Source organism: Malurus melanocephalus, unplaced genomic scaffold (genome assembly GCF_030028575.1).
Source record: "Malurus melanocephalus ecotype Western Australia unplaced genomic scaffold, MMel_1.1 scaffold_607, whole genome shotgun sequence".
NCBI classification, from domain to species: domain Eukaryota; kingdom Metazoa; phylum Chordata; class Aves; order Passeriformes; family Maluridae; genus Malurus; species Malurus melanocephalus.
In genome coordinates, this window is record NW_026623839.1 from 314,979 (window position 1) to 342,117 (window position 27,139).

A 27,139-nucleotide genomic window follows, 5' to 3' on the forward strand; every position below is an offset into this window, starting at 1 on the left:
ACACAATCACTGAGAGCAGAGTCACACAATCACTGAGAGCAGAGTCACACAATCACTGAGAGCAGAGTGACAGAATCACTGAGAACAGAGTGACACAATCACTGAGAGCAGAGTCACGGAATCACTGAGAGCAGAGTCACACAATCACTGAGAGCAGTCACACAATCACTGGTACCACTGCCAGGCCCGTGAGGATTCCTCAGTCGTTGTAAGGCACAAAGGAAAATTCAGCAGAAGAAGCTACTGTAGAACTAACCCCAGCTTTGTCTCACCAAACTCCCTGTCAGTTTTATCAAACCTTCAGCAACAGCAGCATCCAGCCATGTCTTTCCATGAGCGTCCCTTATCACTTTAACACAATTTCTTCTAAATAATGTCCATACTCACAGTCTTTATGAAACCCTCACAGTAAGWCCTGCTCTATAGATGTGCTGCTGCTGTGCCAGTGCACAGTGAGAACACAAAATTCCAGGAATGTTTAGTTTAAGATCTCTGTTGTTTTGTGAGGTTTGTGTATGTTTGTTTGGGGTGGTGTTGTGGGGGTTTTTCTGGTTTGTTTATTTACTTTTGAGTGGTTTTGTTTGTTTTTTTTAAGAGAGGAGCTAACTGGTTAGTCCATTTCCCTCTCAAGTGCCTTCTATGCAGCTCTCATCTTTGTACCACACTCACACCAGAAGAGAGGTTTTGTAAAGTAAAATTTTCCACTGATTTCTGTTGGTACAGACAGGTACAGTTCTTACCTCAAAGCTCAGTTTTGCTGTAAAGGGATCATCCTCTTCAATGTAATCTGTACTGTCATCAAGCCTCAGACTCTGAGCATCTGGATGCACTCTTAAGGAAGGACAAGAACTGTAAWTTTGGCTCTGATTACTGACAGAATCAGTATGAAAGCACCCCAGCAGGACCAAARCCCTTGCTGCTTCAGGGTATCTCAAACTATGACAGTGCTGAGGTCATTACAAAAAGTAGCAAGAAGCCCTTGCAGGGACTTCCAGTGCCTGGGGAAGTTTATCAATCACTGCAACTGAGGCAGAACAGCCAGACTGACCACAGCCAGGCTTGACATTAGCTCTTACCCTTCCAGAGATGGCAGAGTAAAACAAGCAGTCTAGTAAAATTGTATTTTTGGGTGGCTATTGTCAGTTTGCTTGCTTTTGTGCAATACTCTACATCTCCTATTTGATAACCCCCACAGCAGCTGGAGCTCTGGATACCAAAGCATTCCAAACCAGATCCCAACAGGAACAGTTGTGAGTGCTGCTTCCCTTGGCTGAGAGAAGGCAGCCTCTMAAGGAAGCTGTTAGTGGGAGCAACAAACTCCAGATTCAGAAAACAGCTCACAYTGAATAGCTAAAACATGGCATTCCACTGTTAAAAATAAACAATGCACAGGATTAGAAATTAACTGTCCTGGTGAAAAAGCTTCTCAACAATATTAGGTTTAGTTAAACCATACTTTGGTTGTCATACTACATGATAAGGAAAAAAGATGCAATTGTATTTACATCAGTCATATGACCAAAAGGAAGGTTTAAACCTAAGGAAAAAATAAACTCAAACTTTAATTTTTCCCTAAGAAAAGGACTGGAAACCCTTTCTTATCAAAAGGATACTGTCACTTGTCATCTCTTGCCATTTATTCTCTCTTTTACTCACTCTTGGAGCTTCAAGATCAATGAGAGCTACAGCTTCTTCATCTGTGATGCCATCTTCCAAATAGAACTCAACCAGATGCAGCACCTCTGAAACGTGGGAAAGGCAGGAAGGGTTTGACTGCAGGAACTCCCAGCAGAACCTGTGCTCCTTCAGCAACAGCTCTGGCTTCCACCACAGTGATACTCCACCCACCTTCYCTCATGAAATAGGTAAATAAAATAAAATTACAGCAAACCAAAGCCCCTGAACTCCTGAAAGGATTGTGTCTGTCTTCAGAGAACACTAGATGCATTTCTGTGTCTGGCAATAAAACAATGCTGTGCTGCTGTCCCCAGGACAAGAGGCTGCCACACAGTCAAATTTAACAGCAAAGGGAACATTTGTTTGGCCAAATAACATTGCAGAGAGAAGAAATCAAGCACTAACCTACTCTGTAAACATTTATCTACTTGCAAAGCACGAGCAAACCCACATCCCAACCCACCGTAGGAGGAGGCCGAGAAGACAAAAGGCTGYCTGCAGTTAATGCAGACGTTCCCCAGGTTATTCAGCAAAGGGTTGTTGGTGGAGCACCTGTARCACAGGGGCACCAGCTCCTGAAAAGACAAATTGAGAGCACGGTAATCACAGAGCAGCACATCCTCAAGTCTTTGTTTTCAATTAAATACGGGCCCCTTCAGCTGACAACACTGATACAACACCAGCACCCGTCTGGAGCAGCACTGCTGTGAAATCAAATCCTTTCAACATCTGAAAATGCTTTCCCTTTTTAACAAACCAGCAAGTTTTCACATTAAAAATAGCTGTCTTCACCATTCTAACAATTAAATTTTCACCTTGCCCTTGCAGTAACAGAAGCAGAATTCTGCCTCAAATGCATAGGGACAAAAGCAGCTGAAGAGAAGGTTACTGAAGCAAAGTTTTTTGCTCTTAAGRTTTGGTCAAATTTAGGTTCGCAAAYTMATTMATCTCTTTTCAAGAGCAGAGTTATTTTAGGCAATATTTAGGTTATTTTTAAAAAGTGTGTTTCTATTATTTTAGGAGGCCAGGTGCATGTTCWCTGGTACAATGCAATTTATTTTTAGTGAGTACTCCCTGAGACACRGCTTTATAGAACACTGCAGAGAGCCAGACTTCAGTGAAAGAAGAAAAGGTGTTAAAATAAGATTTATGGAAGGAAGGTCACTGAAGGGATGAAGGGAGGAGGGAAAGAGTGTTAGGAGTGGGACAAATGAAAGTCACCTCCAGYTGGAGGAGAGACAAAGACTGTGGAGCAATAGTGTGTGAACTGAGAAGAAAAGGGCTGGAAARAATTAATAGACAGAGAGGAAGGTGACTGCAAGAGAGGAGAGGAAGGATGGAAGCTGCCCACAAAGAGAGGGATGATTCTAATTTGCTCTCAGGAGCAGAAGGAAGTCTGACTTGAAGAATAACAATAAAAGGACTGTGTTTCCAGCAGAAATATAATTACATCACAGAGCCATACATAATATATTTCAGATTGTTTTGTGCACACAGGAACTCAGATTCTTGGATTAGGCCACATATTAATGATTAACATGRAACACAACTTACTTCACTGTCATGGAATGGCTTGGACCGGATTGTCAGGCTGCCCAGCTCAACAGATTTCTGGAACCTCTCTGGGATCTGCAGCCCCTGCAGYTTGTCATAGGCATGACGAGCCAATTTATATGCACCAAGTGCTTTACTCTGTTTKGCAAGGGCCAATAATGTATTGCTGTAATTTAATTAAGGCATAAAAATACATACAGCAGTTAGGAAAAAATGCAATACTCTGTCTAATCATAAAAGTTGTGCAATGAAGCATATCCAACACTGGGACTTCAAACAGGTTTTAACCAAAGAAATCTATTTACAGAACTTCATTTACAAATATGTGTGAAAGGACTATCAAAATATCTTTAACTGGGCAGATATTCAATGTGGCCTAACAGAGTTACATGTTAGCTGATCTGCACAGCTCTCCAAAACARTAACAAAAAAACAAAACAAAATAAAAGAATGAACAAAACAAATCCAAAAAACAAACTGGTGCAGCTCAGCATACCATAGTTTGAAGATGCTGATTATCCTTTAGGGACAAAAGTCCCAATAATGATAACCAACAGCTGACACTGAAGATTCCCTGCAGGAGGTGCCTTYTGTCATTCCTTTCATGTACCACATAACTTCTAGATTTGGAACTGTATTGGAAGGATACACTTTTGAGATCCCCAAAGGAGTCTCCTTTGTTAAGCTGTGAAGCAGAAACCTGGAAATATTGAAGAGGGTTTCAGGCAAGTGGAAGCTGAAAGGCTCCTCCTGTGATATGAAAAACATAGATACACATTTCTAAGCTGGAAAAACAACAACTTACATCACTAAGCATCACCACATCAGGCACCTCTAGTACTGTGTTTCTTTCATGCTGTTGAAAAAAGAAATGTTGACAAAATATAGCAAGTGGATTTTGCATGTCTTTATCACCAAAGCTCGTGCCTGATACACATGGAAAAGAGAGAGAGAGATCAGTGCAGCTGAGCCAGAACCTTTCACAGGTTATTTAAAAATGAGGGCAGTCTGCATAGCCCCAGTGCAGTCTCCAGTGCTGAGAGATCTAAAACAGTCTGACAGCAAAGACTCCACAGCAGAGTCTTATTTTGGTCAAGGGCACAGAGCAAGGCTTCTCAAATGTTTTAGAACAGATATTTACACCAACACTATGGCAACATGACTCTAATTGCTGGAATTAGCAGGAGCTCCTCACTTGTGCCTGCACATCACTGACACACGCAGCAGCCATGGGAATCCCAGGCTAGCACACCTTCTTCTGTTACCCCATTTTCCAATGACTCAGGAAAAACTGAGCCTGGCCTGTGCAGGAGAAGGCTCAGGTCACCCTGGGACCAAACCAAGGCAAAAAGAGCCATGGGCAGGAGGAAGGTGAGGCACAGGCACAGCCCTGCTCCACCTGCACTGCAGCTCTGAGGAACTGAGCAAGCTTTTGCACACTACAGCTGAAGACTGTGCAATAAAATAAAATAAAAGTTAAATAAATAAACAAAGTTGCTGTACAGTATCATTGATGTACATTTAATTGCCCGAAAAGTCATTAACTAATCCTAGTTATTTCTGRACTTCCCAAGGTAAAAAGTTCAGGAAGCATAAATACACAATTCTAAAGTGAGTATCTTACAGTGTATCTTTGAATAAAGTGATAGACATGGTAAACTTCTGCCAAACGCTGGAAGTGATGAAACTTCTGCAACATTTCAGTCTGCTGTGGTTCATTCTCTGCAGGAGGCAAAAGCATTGGTGTCAGTCTCAAAAAGCAGTCTGTGAGACTCAGCTGCTATGAGTTTAGCACCAGCACTTGCAGAAGAGCATGTACCAGGTCAAGTGTACCCCATCTACCCGTGAAAATCATGTGTTTACAGAGCTGCTATTCTTCTGGTCTGAAATAAGCACCAGAAAAAACAGAAGAGTTGAGACAATGGYTTGACACAGCCAGAGGCTACAGCTGAGCGACAGGTAGAAAGCAGCAGGTGTGCATCCCTYRAAACCTCTTCCAGAATGCCASAGTTCACAAATAAAATYAGTTTTGAAAACTTAASTTTCACAAATACCAAATATACTACYAAACCATTTGGAAAAATGTGCATCTCAGGTATCTGAGGGGAGACAGATCAGCTGAACTAAAACCAAAGGTATTTAAGAGCATCAGGCAAAAGMCAGTATTGCCAACCTTTTGTATTCCTTATTGCTAAAGTACACCTATTAACACCTCTGTTCTAGTGAAACACATTTGGGAGACAAGATGACAGCTAGTGAACAGTTTTACCTGTTGGTGCAAATAATTTGTAACCTCCCTAACCTATGTTCAAACCCTTGAGGTAACTCASTCTCCAACATCTTTTATTTACTAGCACGTTCACCCTCCAGGCAATGGATGGGGTGGGAATGTGCACAAGGATATATGGTCCCAGGAGGCACCATTTTCATCCCAGCCAGACTTCAGAAACAGCCTTATGCCTGCTGATGTCAYTGGTTTGTTTATTTGTTTTAAATTAGCACATGGGAAAACCAGGGGACTACAAAAATAGCACAAGCCTGAGATATGCACAGCATTAAAGAACCCAAAGCAAAGCACCCAGCAGAGAAGCAGCTGCAGCAGTGCTCTCCCATCACAGGAGCTGTTTGCCCACTTGCACAATAAGGTAACAAACACAAACTTCCTTTCAGTGACTCACCTTGGGCTATGTCTAAGCACTGCATGGAAAGCATCCAATAATAATAGGCTGCATCATTAAATCTGCTCTCAACCACAGCATTGTGTGTGAGCTGCTCCAGCACCCTCACAGCCTCTCTCTGCCTGCCAGCCTTGTGAAATGCTGCAGAGAGCAAAACAAAGAGGCTTTACAGAATGATTATATCAATTAACAGAAATTAATGGTTTGGAATTGAGAACAGTCTATCCAGCCCGTATCAAACACTCTCCAGGCAGGATAAAAGGGATTATACACTGGCCTTTTCCTCCTTGAAAACAGCCATACTAAGGGAACAGGAGAAGATTCTATGCATTTTGGAGTTTTCACAGTCTCAGCAGCCATTAAGCTCAAGGAATGTGTACAATACTGGCTGCTGGGGGTTTTAAACAGAAAAGAGGGAAGATGCTGGGATTATTAGATCTCTGTACAAACAACAGTGATCTCCAAACACTGCAAATCATAACTTCACTCACAACTTCAATGGTTTGAAGTCAGTGCTCTTACTTGGGCAAATCTGGTATTACCTATACACAAGGTGAAATTATATTTTCCATTAAGTTTTATAAGATGGCTGCCATATTTTGAATTTTTGTGGGATAAAACTATTAAGACAGTTCCAATTATATGCCAACTACTCACATATATAAGTGCCACACTCACATATATAACAAGATAGAAAATCTGGACCTATATTCAGATGCCATCATTTTTGATTGACCCACCACATTTTCCTATAAAATAAGGAGATTTTAATTTACTTTAAAACCAGTATGAAAACATGGGTTATATTTGGTTTTGAATTCCACTGCTAAGAAATTTGCCAGGGCAGAGTCTGCATATTCTGTAGTGGAGAACTATGGAGTAAATCTGGAATGAGCAGTGCTCTGTTAGTGGCATTCTCACCTTTTTGGGCTTCTTCAAATCGATCATTCTCTGCCAGCCACTGAGCATAAGGCACATAGACTTCATCTTTGAATTCAGGATGCTTTTCACTCAGAGTAAATGCCTGAGGTAAATAAAAAATTCATTCTTAGAATATTGCATGGTTCAAACAGTTCAAGAGTTTAGAATATTCCACAGAATCAATCTTCCAGCTCTAAGAAAATTCTCAATAAAACATATACACAGAATAGAGAGTGCAATCCATATTTTCTCCAGTATGAAACTAATGTGTTTTAAAATAAAAAGCAATCAACAATAAAAGAAAAGAAGCTTAGCATAATAACAGGCTGACTATTGAAACAGGAAGACTTGAAWGTGATTATCTGGGAAATTTAGTAGATTTGTATTTTTACTGAATACATCTTCTAAAGAAATGGAAGGAACACTATAAACRCAGTTTAGATTCACTTTCAGAAAACCACAGCACCACCAAACACACTTTGCACACAGGACTAATTGAAATACTCAGAATCTTTCTGCAGAAGCCTCTCTTCTCCCTGCCTGCCTCTCCCTCACACAGTGCTGGGGGAGCCAGACATTTGTCTCCTTTCTTTGTTGCAAGCAGTGRCARTAARAAGCAGAGGTTTTCTGTTTTCCAARCAGCMATCAGTGGCACAYTTACCTCCTCCCAGCGATGAGTCTCCACGTGGAGCTGGACYAGTGCTTTCAGGTCACCAACCTTCATGTAGGTCTCTGCAGCATAGCCAGGGTTATCAAGTTGCTTAAAATAGAAGGCACATTTGGCCAAAGGCTCCCGCTCAGCTTTATCCAGCTTGCGAGCAATTTCAATTAACCTAGACTCAGCAAAAAGAAGTCAGACATTTCAGATTCTGCCTTGGTGCTTTGCCTTTTAATTAYTGTCATAACTTCATCTTTAATCAGTTAACATTTATTAAACATTGTAACAGTACTACCATGCAACACCATTTAAACATTTTCAGTAAACATTCCAAATAGCATTTTTCCCTTTTGCAAACTCAACCCCCTTCCCTCACTCTCTGCTCACACATTCAGCTCTGTATCTCAGCCTCCACAGAGCTCTGCAGATGGAAGGAGGGAACAAATCCTCCCTAAGTGGCACAGACACACTCCCCAATCCTGACCTGAGCAAGACTCCTGAATAAATAACACCCCTGTGCCACACAGCAAAACAGAGCCAAGGGCAGGCTCGGGCCAAGGTCTTCAGGCAGCTCAGCAAATGACCCCAAAGTGCCACCTCCTTGATGAGAAATGACCAGTGAAAGGAGCAGCCACACAATTTCTAAAGACTCTGTGCTCCAGGGGACTTCTCTGTCTTCCACATGATTATCCTAAACAGCTGGAAACAGCAGCCATGGGCCACCAGGTACAATCACTGTTGTGATGATCACTCTGAAGCTCGAGCCATTCCAGGTATTTTACAGTCTCACAMTGGATATGAACCCATGCATACTCTTCCCTGCTGTAATGCATTTGTTTTTGTAACATATTTATGGCTCTATCCTCTAAATATATGCMATTTTAAAAACATTTTAAATCAYAGATGTGYTTCAAATAATCKAATATAAAGGCRGATACCAAATACATTTTGYCTWATTTTAAAATGAYGTGGAATTYATAGTATCTCATCCARGCTTTCATTACACATTATCTCTGAGGTGAAACAAAACATACACATCCAGCCAGCCGTGCTCCCCACTGATCTCAATGGCCTTCATGTGCTCTCCAGCAGAGAGGTACATCTCCACTGCTGCCTTGGGCTCATTGATGTCCTTGGCCCAGTCTGCTTGTTTCTTTATYAGCATCTTCGTGTCTTTGGGATCTCCAGATCCCAGAAAATCCTGCAACAGTGCAATACAAAAGTCTGCATTACCTTTTGGTCACAAATATTGCTCCAGTCTAAACTCTAAAATACATAAAGGCTTTTGGAATGAGTATCATGATGTTTCCTAAGGACAGAATACTCCATAGGGGCAGCACAGACTGAGCCAGCCTTCAGCAGTTCATCACCAAGGCCCTGTGTCTGTGAGGAAACAATGGAAGTCTCCCATTCAGATAGGTTTCAATTTTTAAAAAAGCCCCAAGATTCTGGCCAGGTCCAGAGAAGGACAATGCAGCTGCCTTAGAGGCCACACTCACGTCCCCTCCTGCTGTCCCTAAGCCTGGCTCAGTGGATAGGAGTCATGGTTTCTGCATGCTTGTCAGGAACAGGCCTTCCCAAAACAAAATGCAACTAACCTAAAAACTCTAATACATCAATCCCAAGATTCAGATTTTCTCTTGCCAGCCAAGCAGGTATGGATTCATTCTCAAATAAAACCAGCCCCAGCCCACGCTCAGTTAACAACAGCACATCCACTTAATCATATGCTGGCACCACGATGCCCCACCACAAATCAACTGAAGGCTGAAATAATTATCAAGTGTCTTTGCAAGAAACAAGATTTTAAAAAAATATATCCCTGAAATTATTCTATAAGGACAGAACCACAGCTGCTCGGAAGTTGAGAGTGCTCTGAAGCTCTGCTTGGACTTGTGGAGGGAATGCAAACACCAAGCCTGGACACTGKGGTGACAACCATTTTGGAAATATTTCTAATAGTTAGTTCAGCTTCTTCTGCCAATACTAAAGCTCTGGCACCATATGGTTCACATCTGTTGACATCATGTGCCAGGAGAAAAAAAYAAAACAAAACCCCTTCAACACCAGAAGATCGATTAAGAGCAATTTTGTCTGTTAACAGAACAGGCTACTGTCCATTAAACAGCTTCTATCAAATGAATAATCAGAACAGAGGAGAAGTGACAGGTGGGAAAAGAGTGGAAAACTGTGTATCTTCTGTGTTTCTGGCAAATTCTGATTGAGGTTTAAAGAAAAAAAAAAAACAACAAAGTAACAAATGGGCAAAAACTTCTACAAGGAGCACACTCAGCAGATCTGCTTCACCACTGCAATTGGGCAGTGCCCACTTCAGCCAGAAATGCAGCTCCAGCCCTAAGTGAGCTCCAGGCCTGGCTCCTGCAGCACAGCCCTGCTCCAGGTATCCTGACAGCATTCCAACATGGACAACTGCATGAACAGTGAACTCAAACAACCTCTCTGGCATGACTTGTTTTCCAGCTTAGATCAYCAAAATAAGCCCAAAATCAAAAGCTCAGCTTCTCACAGCATAAAGACTTTTTTGTGAGTTGTGATCTGGTGCTGTGATAACGAGCCTGTGACCAAATATCAAAGGACTCCCAACCTCTGCCTCCAGTCTGGACCCTTTATCCAGACCTCATCAAAGTCATGCACAAGAAAACAGCTTCTGTGGGTCCCTTTGAATAATTCTGGCAGCATCAGGAAACAACACCACAAAAACACATCCCTCCCTCATCTATCTTTCTTTGGATAAATAACTGGCAAASAAAGGGATTTTACATGTTCTTCCATGTCCTGTGCACTTCCTGCACAAGAAGCTGCCTTCATATGCTCTGAAGTACCTTGAATTTCTCTGAATGGARTCACTCTCAAGTACAGGAGACATGAGACCTCTTGCTCCCTACTGGTTAAATATAGACATGACTACAGCCAAGAATTAAAAGATTCTTACAAGGCCTTATGGGAACATTTTGCTGCATGAATTACGTTTATGTTCAAGAGGAGCCAAACACTGAAGCCAACAAGAGACTCATCAGACAGAAACAGCGGAAGTCGGGCTTACATCAGCAAAGCCCCTGAATGTTTCTGTTGGGCTCTTGGAAGAAAAGGATCTCTCTGCAGCATGGCTGGGGGAATCTCTGCTAACAGAATTGCTGTGCACGTCATGGTGAATTCYTTGTCCTGGACTGGGCAGAATAAGGCTCTGATGAGTGATGAATGAGACTACACAGTGCATGCATTCTCAGGGATTTTGATAAGCAAACACCATAGCAGACTTAAAAGCCAAGTAATGCTTCTTATCACTATATAAAACCCTAACTTTTTAGAATCATATACAATTTATTTCTACATGGAAACAGAGTTTTAAAARAAGTCAAGATATTGAATCTTTGGAAGAAAATTCTGTAGTAAACAAATATATTCTAGGTTAGCATATTATAMAGTTTTTAAAATGCGTTGATATAGAACTACTGACTTACTTCGACACAAATATATTTTATTATAACAAGAGTACTACCTTACCATCTTTAGAGGACAAACAAATAAAAGGGGACTCTTGAGTGAGATAATCATAAACCCAAAATTTTTAGTTTTGAAAGAAGGAAAATTACTATGGATAATACTTTTTAATCACGAGTCATTGTTGGTSGTTTCCACCAAACAAATTCACTGAAAAGCCTCGAATTTCCACAGCCATATTTGAGACTACAAAACACAACCTGCTGCCTTGGTAGCACACTCTGAAGAAAATGCCACTGTTACACCCAGGCCAGAGACCCTTTTCCTCTTGTAAACCAAATCAACTCCAAACAGCTACCTGAGAAAATAAAATTGGAATTGAAAGCCCACATTTCATCCAAACCTTGTGTAGGATCATACTTTGGAAACAATTACAAGTAGATCAATATTTCTGCATTTCAATGTTCAGTCCCCACCTTGGCATGGTCGAACATGCGCAGGTCAGAGTACATCTCCAGAGCCAGCTTTTCATGGCCACTCTTCTTGTACAGCTTTGCTGCCTCATGGAACTTCCCCTGGTAGGCATAAACATCTGCCAGGAACAGGTCATTGTTGTTCTCTCCATGCTTCTTCCTGTCCTGGAAAAATAGAAAAACTGAAGAGACACGTAGAAAATATTCTAGATGATCAGGACCTAGGTGAGAAATAGCCATTGAGGAAACAGATTTTCAGGCTTAGATTCTAASTGTTAATAATTAAAACTGGGATATCATAATTATGCCTCCCCTACATTGCTGGTGACTTTATAATTAAAGGATTAAATCCCTTCTTAATTAAAATTGGGAAGAGCAAAATTAAATGTCACTATACAAACCAAAGTGATGAAAAATCACTTCTCTTGATTTCACACATACTATCATTGTGCCAGGCTATTTTAAAAAAGGCATCTGATGGGCTTTTTATTTTCTCCCATACAAACTCGCTAGCCTATAATTTGGCTAAATAAACAATATGCCAGGTGGGATGACAAACAGGAGGATAAGTGTCAGCAATCAGTAGATTCAGAAGGTGTGTCAGCCTGCCTTTAACAGCAGTGCCACCTCCACTGTCCATACACACAAGAGGTCGTGGATTTGGGCCAGCACTCATCACTTCCAGAGCAGCTGAAGATGCTCTCCTGGCAATCAGAACTGCTGAAGGCAGCCTGAGGACAGCATGAGAGCAGTGCCACACAGAAATCCTTCACATGGATCAAAGCACAGCAGAACCCTGAGGGTGAGGGACCCAGGACACAAATTGGCACATGTGTGTGTGTTTTAATGTCTGTGCCTCATCCTGTATATTGGACACACACATCTACCCTGCCTGGAATAAAATCATTACTGCAGTKAGCCCACATGCTATGGAAGCACATAGCTGTGAACTGAATTGRAAGAAAATTGCACACAAGGGGAACAGCATTCCACAAGTGTCCAAATTGAGTCCTCTGCTGCCAAAGGGGCTCAGCCATCACTCCCTGCTCACCCTCCCTGCCTGGGCTGACACTGAGCTGGTGTTCAGAGCTCCCTTCAAAAACTTGCTAAAATGAATAATCACAGGACTTGCTACAGTACTTTTTGAAGACTCCACAGAATCATGCCAGACAGAGATGGCAACTATTTTTCTCTACCATCAATTAGGAAAAAAAAAAGTGTCATTACTGAGAGAAAACCATCACATTATTGTAAAACATGTCCTCAGTTACACCCCTACAAACTTTAAAAGGAATCCAATCCACTGCAGGCAAGAGTATGTGGGGATGTAGAACTCACTGCAGAAGGAGCATTTTTAAGAAGCGTGAAAGTAAATTTATGCCTATTTATAAGGAGAACTTTTCTCATTAAACGGAATATGACATGAAAAATCCAGAATATCCYCAACAAATGCAGATCTGGAGAAGCATATGTGGAAAAGAAAGGTTACTRCTGGTGAGAGAAAGCTCTCATCTACRTATACCCTTGGAAAGAAAAAAARAAGAAMATCAACAACWGAAAAAGGGGCTCTTAATGCAGACCTTTATCCTGTRTTAGAGAAAAGTTCACTGCAACCAGCTGGCAGTTTGACAGCAGCAGAACAGCTCTGCAGACATGAAGACAAGAAGTGTATCTTTGAAGAGAAGGTGTAAATGTAATTAACACAAGGAAGAGGAATYCCCTTTATGCCATCTCCATGCAGATCTTTAAGCATTATCTTGCCATCTCTGCAGAAGGACAAGAGTGATGTATTTTCAAGTGCTCATGACAGACAGTTATTGTTGAGTGAAACTCTATCAGGAAGTGTGAAAAGAACAGGAAAGAGTGATTAGAGCACAGTACAGAAGTATGGAATCYCAAATTCTATTTCCAGTTGTCACAGACTTGTCATGAGACCTTGAGTTTGTCATTTAATTTCTCTGGGCCTGTTACTGTCTCTGCAAGGAGGAGATAAAAGTAATTACCCACCTCCAGGGGGTAGGAAAAGGCTTAATGAACTCATGTTTATCAACTATTCTGTACTAAGCTCTGTCAGCACAGTCGTATTCCACCAATTRTTAATTGAATATTGAACATTTTTCCAGTTCTGCCAAACAGTTTCAGAAGTTCTCGTCCCACACTCGTATTTTGATCCATGAAATTCCAATCCTATGATTAGAATTTGAGTCACCTCTACTAACCAGCTTTTTTCACTTCAAACACATCTCCARCAGTCAGAAGGGGTACCCAAACAAAAGTCCTTACAAAATGRAAGTATTGATTTTGGCACAGTAACAAGTTTAAGAAAATCTTGGACACTCACTTACCTCTATGCTGCTGATCAGTTCTAAATATCGAAGGTCTCGTACCCTGGTAAATGCCTATTGAAAATAATTTAAAAAAAAAATAAAAGGCATTAACTTGAAAACCCAGAAAAAGCCAAATATTGTTGTGCATGAATCAAGCTGTCTTCATGCAAGGAGGACAGGCAGAACTCTGCTGAGTTTGGGTTAGTGCAGTCCTGAAGCTGCAGGGCTGTGACTGTGACTGTGGTCCCTGAGTTGTTACAGAAAATGAAACAATACAACTCAAACAGCTCAGCACTGACAGGAGCAGCACTGGAACTGGAGCTGTGTCAGTCCCCCAGGAAACACAAAGCATCAATTAAAATATCACATGCTTTTGTTCTGGCTGTTTCATAGCTTCTCCATTCTGATGTGAGGTGTGACACAGACAAGGAAATTTCAGGAAACTATTACAAGGAAGGGCATATAACTGATGGTATTATCAAGCCTGCTGCATATGCTTCTAGTTTTTAAACCATTCCAAAAATCCAGCCTGAAAGGAGCTCAGAGAGAGGAAAGGAAGTAAGAAGACGATAAGATAAAAGTACTCTAAGACAGAGTAATATCTTTGCAAAGGGAGATAAATGTGCAACCCAAAGTCTCAAGAGGCAAAGTCACGTGCAGGTTGCAGCAGCTCAGCACTTATTACTGACATGCATCACAAAATAGAAATTTAACTCTTTGGGCTGCACATTCAAGACTTCCAACCAAACTAATACTTCAGAGGACACAGAATATTCTACTTACACTGGATTAGGCTAGGAACTATGAGAGCCTTTAATGTCAAGAAGCTGCTTTTGTTCAAATTAATCCGCTCTAATTCTAAGAGGGCACTACTTTAAAATGCCAAGGAGGCAGTGGAAACTTCTTTTTAAGAGTGTCTATTTGCATGAAGCCATCCATGAGACTGGAATTATTCTGATGCCTCCACTTAATGAAAAAAAAATTCCTTTTTTAAAAAATAATCTGTTATTAAAAGATGTCTATCATTACAGGCCATTCTTGGCATATTTTTAGAATGTTTTATCTTTAATACAATATTCATGACATTGAACTCAGTTCACTCTCTCTTATTTGAGGTGGTGAAAGAAAAGAGGGAAGTATTTTATGCCAGAGAAAACTCAATTCTTAACTCTATGSCCACTCACAGACCACTCCCCAAAGCAAGGCACGCCACGCAAAAAAGGACTAAAATCACACAATCCCATCACCACTGCCTGTCAGAACGTTAATGAGTAGATAACAAAGAACAGGAATTTTCCTCGTTTGTAGTGAGGTTGTATGAAATGTTCAGGGTAAAAGGGCAGGTTTGTAGCACAGGGAAGGTGGGGCCAAAGGCAGCTGAGCATCCTCTGCTGCCTCCCGGTGGGCTCTGCTGAACCCAGCTCTGCTCCCCKAAACTCATCATGCATTTCCCAACTGAAACCATTCCATTCTATCGAACACTTGGATCCAGAACATGGCATTTATCTAGAGAGATGAATTAGACTTCAGTTTCAAACCTCATCTCAACATCCTGAGTATATAACAAACAACTGATTACTGTGTCTTACTCCACAAATAAAAGACAAGCAGGACAGTAACCCAGGAACRCCACTCACATTCCAGTCACACAACATAAATTACACACACACACATTAATATAAAACCCAAGCTTTCTGCTGAACGAGCAAACAAATGCTTTACCCTTTTAGCAGTTTCAAACTCCAGCCCTTCCAAGGCTTCCATGGCCAGCTCTTTCCAGTCAGCATCAGTCACTCCCAAACAGGCAATTTGATAGGCTTCCTTAAACATTTTTCGTTCCAGATATTGATACATGGGTGCAGACTGAGGATTGCCATAGGAAAAATATACAAGTATTAGAATGCATAATACTGAGATATATTAGTGAAATTCTCTACACACAGTGGGAAAAACAAAGATATATTCTAATAACAAACATCACAAGCCACCTGGAGAATAAGCATCTGAGTTTTGTACACAGACAGGACAATATTCTGGGGTGATCATTAACATATCTTTAGACAAGCTGGGTTAATTATATTCCAAACTCATACATTTTGAAATCTTCAGTTCCTTGCAGTATTAGGAAGTAGTAGTTAAGAATGTGAATTCTTCTGGGAATTTGACATGCTAAATAACACACACACATTTCTACTGCTTCTCAGGACACAGAAAGCAGCAATCCCTAAATTTTGAATATAAAGCCTACACATGTATATATATTATACCTGTAATGTCTATATACATTCAGACTAAAATACACAGTTTAAATACTGCCTAAACACATCTAGATGAAGCAACAAAAAGACAGTACTTGATGTATGCAAGAAAAATAAAATTGCAACTGGGGAAAAGTTACATAGAGAAAACATAGTAAAAAAATCACAGGAGGCAAAGCCTGCACTGTATTAGATTATGTGCATTTTCAAGTAGAAAGGAAGAATMAGAAACAACAATTACCATCAACAGAAAGCAAATTAGCTTAATTAATACCAAAGAAACAAAATTAAAATAGATCACACAATATAACTTAAATAACAATGAAGAAAGTGTGAACTGCAATCATTTTAGTAATAAAATACAAGTAAATCACAGAAAAGCTTCTTCACTTGTTAAACATTCATGTTTATGAGATATAAAGCTACACTTAATGAGATTAAAGGATTACCTGCGGAACTTCAACTGCTGACATAGAGAAAACATGAAGGCAGAAGATCTTGGAGCCATTGTAACCCACAACAAAGCCTTGCAGYTTTTGCTGATGGACAGGAAAGTTACTGGCTTTGATATTGAGGTAACCTCCCCCAGAAAAGCAAAGCATATCCTCACACTGGGTATTCCAGGCCACGCTGTTAGCATTGGGTTCCTAATGAGCAAAACAACTCAGGATTACAACTGATGCAATCACATCTCAATCGAAGAAATATGCCTTCTTCAGCTAGAATGTTTGACCATTACAGCCTGGTGTGTACACACACAGATTATGCACATTTGCAGGACATCTGCAATATCCTAAAGCCTGGGTATTCTTAAACAGATTCACAGAATTGAATACACAGCTATCATTCTCTTGCCTTTTATGTGTATTTACTCTTGATCTCTATTATCAAACTGTAGAACATAATACCAAATTCCACAATARCATGCTCTCAGCACATTTAATTGATCATTTCTCAGTCCATTACACAAAGGACATTACAGACCTTATCTCTGCAGCACTCCATCCTTGCTATCAAGTGTATTCTGAAAACATTTAATCAACATTAATAAGTCACTGCTAAACTGCCAGTGAAGAGAGCATTATCAAGATTCCTTTTATAGCCTATGAATACAAGACGAACAAAGATGTTTAGGCTTTAATTCTGTTCGTACTAATGATAAAACTAAAATGCTCATTAACTGCAATGCTTCAGAGGGAACAAGGGCACAGYTCTAAATTAAACTAAAAAGGTCACATGTCTAAGTGCTCTTTATTCAGCTGTTGCTCACATAGATCTCCTGTCTTCTCATTTCTACTCCATCATCTCTGAAAGGGTGGTTTTGACAAACAGATCATAGTTAAATCCTACAAGAWGTGATCAACAGCTTAAATGAGTTACATGAATTGCTGCACAGCAACACTTTTGGGATGTTCTGTGCTCCAAATTACTTCCTGCCCCCCGCCCCAGCTTTTCAGAACAACTTTCCACTTTCACCTGAAACAGCAGCTCCTTGGTATGAATGTCATAGACCAGGCAGGTGTCGTTCTCATCCACCACGGCCAGCTTGCTGCGGGACGCGCTCATGTCCAGGCAGCGCACGGCTGTGGATTGCTTCAGCAGCACGATGGCCAGAGCGTTATCCACAAAGATCTTCAGGATCTGGACACATGGAAACAAACACCCAGCCACTTTGTCTGTACAACTGCAAACAGCACAGCTGGTGAAAACCTCAGTGCTGCTTCAAGTGTGAAATCACAAGGTTTTGCAGAGACAAATYAAGGAAATGCCTCTGGTTTAAGGTCTCTTGAGCAGACTGGCTGCTACAACATGCTCTAGGTCACAAGCCTATASAAATAAACCAGTTATTCATCTTGAATTCCTAATGTTCCATTAGTTACACTATTTCATTAATACAGAAGACACACAGGATCTCAATATCCTCAATATATCAATACCTCTGGGTTTCAGTTTGACATTTCCAGCTGCCAGCTGGTGTGTGAAACAGAGAGCACCCACACCTGGAGAACAGCCACACCCTCACAAGTGATCATCAGGAGATGTGTACACACCTCCAAACCCCTAYTAAAGGCAAACCTCCTCTCAGTTCACTCAATTTTTGTCAGTTCAGACGAACAACTTACAGACTTTTAGACAAAGTTAAACATATCTGTATGAATTTTACTGTCAGAAAATGTGCAAGACAGAAGTAATTAATTTTTAATCCCAAAATGAAACTGTCAAATAAACTTGCCCTTCAAGAGCACAGAACACATTTTGTTTGCAGTGAAGACACAAAGCAGACATCATGTGTTACCTGACCATTCTTCAGACCAACCAAGAGGCCTTCTCTTCCTGGAGGTCCTCCAATCACTTTAATGTAACGRATAAGAGATTCCATCAGCCATTCTCGTTCTTTAACACCACTAAATGAGAGGCACTGCAATCTCTTCTCCTAAGGACATGGTAAGATATAAAACACAGTCACAGCATGGAGGTGAAGACAAAAATCTCTGTCTGATGAGTGAGGTTTGCATCTATACTAGCAGGTATGTCTACTTTTACATTTAAAAATCATAAAGTCAAATACTCAATTTAGTGAGTGAATTCTTCAAGGTTTTCCCATCCTATGAACAAGCAAAACCAAACACCCCCAGTCTTTTTCCAGCATTCTCTCCCACCCAAAAGTTCTCCTGGATTCTATGCCAGTTTATGGAATTCTCTAGAGATCCTGTTTAACTGACCCGAGTCACCTGAGCCCAGCAAAATGCCAGCTCTGTCTGGCACACCAGGACTGCCTTGGGAAGGGCTGGAACTGATCCCACAGGACAGCTGTGTCCTGCCAGCCACTGACTGGGATCTCTGCCAYGAACACTGAACACACCCCAGGACTRCTCTAGCTTTTAATGMACATACCTGGCATAAAATAATGTGATCTGAACACACCACCAGCAAGTTACATTCAAATTTCTTTATGATCTTTTCCTTCACCCGATAGTACATATCTGCAGAGTCATCTGAGTATAACTCATAAATCAGGATTTTCTCTGGCATCTGAATGGCTAATCTGTTTTTGTAGATTGCAATTTTCTTCACAAGCTCTCTSCCTTTTATCCTAACTAGAAAGAAAAAAACACCAAAACAAGCTGACACAAGAATAACATACAGAAATCAGAAAACTAATACACTCAAATTTAATCTCTCCAAAGCCTCTCTAAAATTCAAAGCACATTCCTGCTCAGATATGTTTGCTGCTCTGCATCTACATAACCTGCTACCCTTTCACAGTTTACCACCCTCTGATTTGTCACAGCACATTCTGGAGCAGTACTTCAATTCCCTGCCATAAAAAGCCAGCAGAAATGAAGACACAAAATAAGCACAGACCCTTGAGATTATACGCAAAGAAAATAATAGCTAAAAATGACATACAATATTTTTATCTCATTTTCAGAGATTAAAACCTTAAGAGGCCCTGTCCCTCCCAGTATCTTCACCAATCCTCACAATATTAAGCTTGTCAGTGCTGAACTTGCACACTCCAAGTTCACACTCTCCTCGTGCAAAGTGTGTTCCACAGTTAGAGTGCCAAAGTGACAACAGCCTGTCAGCTACATGCAGTGTATATTCCAAGTGTCCCAGTGGGTATTCATTAAATGCCAGAACAAAGCACATGAAGCTTTGGCCTGCCTGCAAGTGTGGAATTACCTTTTTGCTCCGTGATGAGGTGCTGGACAATAACATCAGTCATGTTGTCCCTGTAGGCATAGCGATCTTTATAGAGGCCGTGGACTGTGCTGAAAATCAGCTGGTAGAARGAGATTGTTCCATCCTGACACCCTACTGCCTGAACACAACAAGAGAAGAATTTCAGTTAATTGGTAGATGTAGGTGAGAATTGGCAAAGTGTGTGGTGTTTACATGAACATTGTGTCCCTTTTCCTGCATAATGTATGGATGAATACCAATTAAGCTGACACATATTTAACCATGGCACAAGTGCAGAATGAGGATGCCACGATTGAGCATGGAGACCACCATGCTGGGTGGGGGTCTTGGGTTTATTTGGTTGGGGTTTTGGTTAGATTTTTTGCAGGGCTGTGTGTTTGTTTATTTTTAAATTTGCTTTAATTCTCTTCCCACTTGTACAAAGCTCATAGCGTAGCATTTTGGGCTGACAGCTGACCTGTAGGCATTTTCTTCCCATCATGGAATTCAATTTGGTCAGTTCTAGAGGTTATTAGCTGTTCTTTTTAATTATTTTTCACTCCTCTTTTTTAATCAAAATGCAGCAAATGTCTTAGCATTTGAAAGAGAGTGTTATGCTCCTTACATCCTTCTTACAGCTCAGGTTTTACTTCTGCAGAATATTTTTAATTCCAGTGGCAGTTCTAGGACCRCCCCAGACACTGCTCAGGTACTACTGCCTCATTAGCAATGTCTAAGCAACTAAGTTCAAAATGTATGGTCTTACTTTAGGGACAGATTCCCTGTGAAAATGTCATAGARAAGTCCCTACTCACCACATAGTTGGAGTCTGGTTTAATTTTGCAGGTCCACACCCAGCTGCTGTGCTCTCCCACAGTGCCCAGGCGAACCCCATCCCTGGTGAAGAGGGAAACCTGCCTGTCTGAACCCCCCAGCAASAGATACTCTCCTTTAGTGAAGTAGCTGATGCAGCATGGGTCAAAATTCAGCACTCTGTCCTTCCCAATCTACAAGGGAAAATAAAACAAAAAAAAATATCAAAAACATTAACAAAAGGATCATTTCATATTTTCTAACAGCAACAAGTGCCATCACTGATACTATTCATCTCCTCCATGCATGAACCATTGGCTATATTAAGATTCCCACAGGCAGCTCTAAAATTGTCCAAAAATCCCTCCAGTCCTAAATCATTCTGCTCAGAATGCAGCAACCTGCAAAACCCCTTTAACCAGCTGAAAAAACCCACAAAGACATTCTCTACAAACCAGTGAACCACGWCACAGAAATCAGCAAAGTTGCAAGGGCTTTAATGCAAGAATTGTGAATCAGCAGTTGAACTGCTATGGGAGAAACAAGAGCTGAAGAAGAAATGGTTAAAAAAAAAGTAGACTCATAAAATACTGGAAAACAGAAGACATTTAATGTAACCAATAAAGCACCAGTATACAAACACTTTGACTGCAGGACACAAAACAGAACCAAAAATACCCTTGAATGAACTCCCTGAGACATACCTGCTTGCCACTCAGGTGGTAAAAGGAAAGCTTCTGACCCCAGTCTGCCACAGCTAAAATGTCATTGCGTTCATCTCTGCCAAAAACAAGGAGTAATTCTACAGCAAYTTATTTTATTAAATTTCTTAGAGCAACAGAACCAAGCAGTACAAGAGCAGAATTCACTTCATGTTACTCTTTAAAAGTCACAACCTGAAWGGACAGCAGATATACCTTATCATTTAAACCCGTGGAAAACAGTTTGGGGACACAAAATCAAAACCAGTGTCCTCTAGAGGAATAATTCAAAACTTGAGGCATCACTTCACTGGAGCTCTGTGAGCAGTGGACACAAAGGAGCAAACAGCCCCTTGACAAGTGAAGCACTAGGCCCACATTCTGATTGAGCTGTACGAGTACAGAGCCACCATCACATCAAAGTCTACAAAACTGAGCAAGAGTGAACTGCAATGATCACAGTAACATGTTCATGTGAGACAAGCAGCAGCCTGAGGAAAGACTTCAGGTCCCAAATTTAACTCCACTACTCTGACATGATCTGTTCAGCTTGAAACAAAATAGGAAAGTCMCTTTCTCCACAACTCCTTGACAGAAGAGATGGTAACCTGAATGTTGTGCTGCCAGGAACTGAATACAAAACAATCAGACAAAAAAATCATGACAATCCAAGGCACCCTCCCTTAGGTCAGTGCATGGCACACACACTGGGGGGTCATGGTGAACACACACCAGCAGAACAACTAAGACCATACAGGTAACTGTTAAACAAGAATTTCCTATCTTTTGAATATTTGTACGCTGCATAATACCTAGTCCTTCCTGTGAAATGCTGTTCCAGGTAATATAGGACATATGTTCCTTTGAAGTTCCACTCACAAGTTGCAAGAGGCCTCCTTTTCCCTGTGCTCTGTCTCTGGCTGACTATCCAAGCCTGGATTCCAGTACTGGGGTCTCCTTTARAYAGCTCTGAACTGACTCCTCCTGTTSTTCATCTACTCTACTCCAAAAATTCTGCCACCTACTGCAATAGCAATTGCTTGTTCATGTATTTGGAAGAATATTCCCTCTGAACTGAAACAACAGCTCCCCTTTTTCTCTCCTCCAATCCAAAGGGAACTTGTCCCCACACCTTKAAAAAAACATCAACAAAAAAGAGTACAAAACAAAAAATAAATGTTTCTGGAGATCTGGTGAAGCTGAACCTCAAATCCTGGAGCACAAGTCTGATGAGAAGCTGAGGGAGCTGGGGATGTTAAGCCTGGAGAAAAGGGGGCTCAGGAGGGACCTTCTGGCTCTCTGCAATCCCCTGATAGGAGGGGGCAGCCAGGGGGGGTTGGACTCTGCTTCMAGGGAACACAGGACAGGACACGAGGAAAGGGCTTTAAGCTGTGTCAGGGAAAGCTGAGGTCGAATACTGGGAACATTTCTTGTCCCAAGGTCGTCCAGCCCTGGCACAGCTGCCCAGGGAGGTGGTGGGATTTTAAATCCCTGGAGGAATTTAAAAAGTGGTATGGATGTGGAACTTGGTGACACGAGTTAGTGGTGCCCGGGCAGTGCTGGGGGAATGGCTGAACTCGATGATCTCAGAGGGCTTTTCCAACCTAAACAATCCCATGTCTCTCATCTAAAGGGAACTTGCTCCCAGATACTCCATTCAATTGAAGACTGTCAGCAAGGCCAAAACCCCAGTATATAATCACTTAAAAAAGGTAATACATGTGGCATTAACCTGTTCCAGCAGGGATAAAAGTCAAGCCTTTCTGCAATCAATGAGCCAAGGATTATCTATCCAGCATGAAAAAAGGAAGGATGAAATTATTTACCTGGAAGGATTCCAACAAATTGACCATATTGGAGAGGAAGAGCCCCCTGGCCGCTCTATTTTCACTTTCTCATCACCATTTTTGTTCCTTATGCTGACAATGCCATTGAACATTCCCAAAGCAAGGTACTGGCCATCATTGGTCCAGCTGAGAAAACACATAGATATTGAAGAGTAAACTACTACAAACAAGCAGCAGGAAAGTAGGACAGCACCCTCACACAGGAATGGTAGATTAAAGTACCTAAAGTATACTTCTATGAGGGAGTTCTGGGAGGTAGCGTGTAATCCTACAGTTTGTTTATGCATCTAAACCCACATTTATAGCAACAGCACGCACTACATCGAGAACATTTTATCATATACACAGAAGTAAAATAAAAAATTAAAGTTTGCAATATTTGTAGTATGTGCTAAGTCAGAGATACATTTTGGGGATTGCAGATTCAGAACATGATCAGACAGAACAGCCTGGTGTGGGACAGAGGGGGCTATAGCATCTTACCTGAAATGGTTTGTGTTGAAACTAACTTAAATGACACAGATAACTGTTAAWACTTACCTACAGCAAGTAATTTTGCAGCTTGTTTTATGTTTAGAGACTGACTTCTGTTCAGGAGACCATAAGCCTTGATAAAAAAAAACCAAAAAAACAGTGACAAGTAAGTATGTGCCAACGTTTAGACTGGAAACTAATACTGTCAGAAACTCAGCTGGGATTTTAGAGGCACCAAAATCTTGTCCACAGCTAGAATGACATTCAAATACATACTATTTATTAGTAAATGGGAAAGAAATCCATCTAAATCACAGGGGATGTCTCTGAAAAAAATCCAAGTAACAGAGCAGCACATCTGTGACCGCTCACTACACTGCACTTTCCCATGGACTTTGAGTGATCAAATCAGCACCCAATGTCACTGAACGTTAGGCAGCTTTGCTGCAGATACAGTGCTCTACCTGCCTGTGGTGAGCTCAGCTACCCAGCTGTAATGGAATTCACTCAGTGGAAAAGTTTGAGGGAGAAGACATACCAAAATCCCCGGATGAGCAGGATGCCAACTGATGAGTGAGAGGATTGTAGGAAACGCACTGGATAGAGTCATTATGCCTACAATGAAGTCACAATCAGATTTCAATAAATCATTCTTAAACATCCCTTTTCTGACTTTCAGCAAGTGAGCTGAAAGCTTTAGCAGATGCCAAAATAATTGGATTGGTATATAGTACATCAAGTTAATCTGCTATTACTGTAAAGTAAATCAGTAATAAGCCTTAYAAAAATTGTCTCCAAGTAGCAAAATTCACTGTATTTCATCAAGATTAGCTAAAGCTGTACAGCAACTGTGGTTTGTSAAATATGACTAAAGGTTGTATCCAAATTCTAAACCAAGTGTGTTCATGCAGGTTCTGCGCAGTGACCAGGTAATACAAATCAACTCGTGATAAATCTGCAGTCCAAAACAGAACATGAAGTTGTTGCTTAAGAAGGCTGACTGAAAATAACCACAAGATTGAAATACACCAGAAGGACCAAAACCATCTTAAATTTCGATCTTTGAACCAGAATTATGGTTTATTATAGAAGACTGCTCATATTGAGTTTCATTTTATTCTGAGTTTCTCCAGCTCTCTGTCAGCTCTCTAAATTCACAGATTTCTCTGGACTGCCCACCTCCTTTTATGCCTTTAATTGCTTTCAGATACTTCAGCTGTTCTTTTCCTCCTCCCTCCCCTATCATCCCTTTCCTCTGACCTTACTAAACCTTCTCCCAACTCTAATGGCTCATGCTCTTTGATTGCAGCAGTGCATAATCAAAATTGGCTTTTGACGCACAGAACTAAACGGCATCACTTACGTGTACTTCAGAATTCCTTCTAGCTTTGAAGTCCAAATTATCACACTTTTATCAGCAGAGCCAGATGCAAAGCGCTTGCCTAGGAATTAGAGATAATTTAAATCCCACATGTACAAGAATCACTTTCACTCCAAATACTCAATCAAAGAAAGAGCAAGAAGCTCTTGAACTTGGCAAGGCTCAAGTAATAAAGGGGCWGACACTGAGAGCCTGGTTGTGCTGCTGCTTCCCCAGCCACACCGAGTTTCAATGGCTGTACTGGGGTCTTGGCAGTAACCAGTCCTCCCAGTGCTGTCCAGCCCCAGGCTGGAGATGATGGCAACAGTGACAAGTTAAACCAGTACATTGTCACAGGAACYCCCATCACACCAACAGCAGCAGCTGCAGGAAGGCCCCAAGTCCATCGAGTGAGTCCCACTGAATGAGAGTTGAAGACCCTGAGAGAACTGGAAGCACAGCAGTGAGCAGGTAACATGTGAGGATCAGGAGAGCAGGAAGCTTTGGGGGAGAGTTACTATAGGACTAAAACTCAGAGACAGAGRGGGAGTAGAAACAGGAATCTCTGAGGTGAGCCTTCTCCTCACATTACCCATGATTGTACACTTAACCCGTGCAAAACYGAACACTGAGGTCAAAGGTGAAGGACAGTGGGACTAGAGCTCTSACAGGTGACCTTACAGGTATTTGTGCAGACCAAACCCTCCACTGGAGAACAAACCCCAGCACTCACATCTCAATCTGTGATTGATATAACCCCAATTTCTCCATTTTCAACGGGCAATAACAAATGGGAGAGATCCACTTCACAAACCAGGCTAACARTGCTCCAAAGTGATATTTACCATCTTTGGCATAAGCCACGCAGTACACAGTGTCTTTRTGTCCTTTCAAAGGCTGAATTAGGGTTCCATCAGAAGTGTCATACACCTGTTTAAATGGGGAAGAAAAAACACACAAATGAAAGAACTTGCACAAAAAAACCCCTTTCAGTGAATCACAGAACCACATTTGGGTGGAAAGTGGAACTCTAGCTCCACAATCCATCCATCCCTTCCTGCAGTACCTGCACCTGCCCCAGCTGAAAGCTTTGCTGGCCCTGAGCTGCTCTTGCAGCATCCCCAAGGACCCACAATCAGCTTGAGCTGAAGATTCTCACAATGCCAGGACACGGGTTTGAGTCTCCCCCCTTGTCAGAGATTTTACTGAAACTTGTACCAGCACAGACTCTGCACTCTGTGCTCTGTGCCTGGCCTGGGGACAGGTTCATGGATCTCAAACCTCAGGAAAAGCACAAGAGGGCAAGATGATTAAAAATAAATTAAATCTTATTACTTCTCGCAATAGAGCTTAAAACTTGGTAAAAAACATTAAAAAGCTTCAAAACGCTTTTGAATTGGCCTGCATTAATATGTATGTTGCTGTGAGGCTGCACTGGCAGAGATAAGGGGATTTCGGCTAGGTTATATTCATAAGCTCACGTGAAAGCAGTCATGCTCATACAGTTGTAAAGGAGAGAGGACAGTTAGGTTTCCGTACCAGCAGCCTGTTTCCAGCAGCAATTATCAGCTGGGTCCCATCCGGTTTGAACGCGAGGTCGTAAATACTGAGGAAAACAAACAAACCAAGAACCTGGTGTCAGGAGATGATAGAAAACACTCCTCGCCTGTCAGAGTGTCCCATGGCAGCACCGCTAACGGCTCGGTGACTGTGGCTGTGATTCCCTCCCCGAGCAAAAGAAACCCCCGCGATCGACCCGCGCTCGGAACGCTCCCCGCCACCGGCCCCCCGTGCCGTGCCGTGCCGTGCCGTGCCGTGCCGTGCCGTGCCGTGCCGTGCCGTGCCGAACAGCTGCACAGAGCGGAACGGGCCGACACACCGCCCGTGTCCGGAGCCCCTCAGCACACACCGCCCGTGCCCGGGGCCGCTCACCGCACCGCCCGTGCCCGGGGATCAGCACACACCGCCCGTGCCCGGGGCCGCTCACCGCACCGCCCGTGCCCGGGGATCAGCACACACCGCCCGTGCCCGGGGATCAGCACACACCGCCCGTGCCCGGGACCGCTCACCACACCGCCCGTGTCCGGGACCCCTCAGCACACACCGCCCGTGCCCGGGGCGCTCACCACTGCTCGGCCCTGTCGCGCCAGGTGAGCGCGGCCCGCATCCCCCAGACCCCGCACCGCCCTCAGGGCCGGACCCGCTTCACTCCGCTCCGCTCCGGGCACACCACCCTCACGGCCGGACCC

At 42.0% G+C, this 27,139-nt stretch overlaps 1 protein-coding gene across 1 annotated transcript in view; it reads right to left on the reverse strand.

Moving 5' to 3' along the window:
• Positions 1–27,082, reverse strand: part of IFT122 (intraflagellar transport 122) — a 29,213-nt gene extending 2,131 nt beyond the window's left edge. The window contains exons 1-27 of the mRNA XM_057383110.1: positions 27,017–27,082; positions 26,430–26,496; positions 25,736–25,820; positions 24,894–24,972; positions 24,069–24,145; positions 23,597–23,663; positions 23,036–23,182; positions 21,213–21,288; positions 20,511–20,702; positions 19,696–19,834; positions 18,904–19,106; positions 18,305–18,442; positions 17,485–17,649; positions 16,458–16,655; positions 15,473–15,613; positions 13,769–13,822; positions 11,427–11,588; positions 8,523–8,689; positions 7,492–7,663; positions 6,831–6,933; positions 5,910–6,050; positions 4,856–4,953; positions 3,881–3,981; positions 3,232–3,397; positions 2,141–2,252; positions 1,614–1,742; positions 711–820 (exon numbers count right to left, since the gene is read on the reverse strand). Coding sequence (XP_057239093.1) covers positions 711–820; positions 1,614–1,742; positions 2,141–2,252; positions 3,232–3,397; positions 3,881–3,981; positions 4,856–4,953; positions 5,910–6,050; positions 6,831–6,933; positions 7,492–7,663; positions 8,523–8,689; positions 11,427–11,588; positions 13,769–13,822; positions 15,473–15,613; positions 16,458–16,655; positions 17,485–17,649; positions 18,305–18,442; positions 18,904–19,106; positions 19,696–19,834; positions 20,511–20,702; positions 21,213–21,288; positions 23,036–23,182; positions 23,597–23,663; positions 24,069–24,145; positions 24,894–24,972; positions 25,736–25,820; positions 26,430–26,496; positions 27,017–27,057 — 3,330 coding nt within the window. The 5' untranslated portion in view covers positions 27,058–27,082. The remainder of the gene's footprint in view (positions 1–710; positions 821–1,613; positions 1,743–2,140; positions 2,253–3,231; positions 3,398–3,880; positions 3,982–4,855; positions 4,954–5,909; positions 6,051–6,830; positions 6,934–7,491; positions 7,664–8,522; positions 8,690–11,426; positions 11,589–13,768; positions 13,823–15,472; positions 15,614–16,457; positions 16,656–17,484; positions 17,650–18,304; positions 18,443–18,903; positions 19,107–19,695; positions 19,835–20,510; positions 20,703–21,212; positions 21,289–23,035; positions 23,183–23,596; positions 23,664–24,068; positions 24,146–24,893; positions 24,973–25,735; positions 25,821–26,429; positions 26,497–27,016) is intronic.
• Positions 27,083–27,139: the final 57 nt, after the last annotated feature.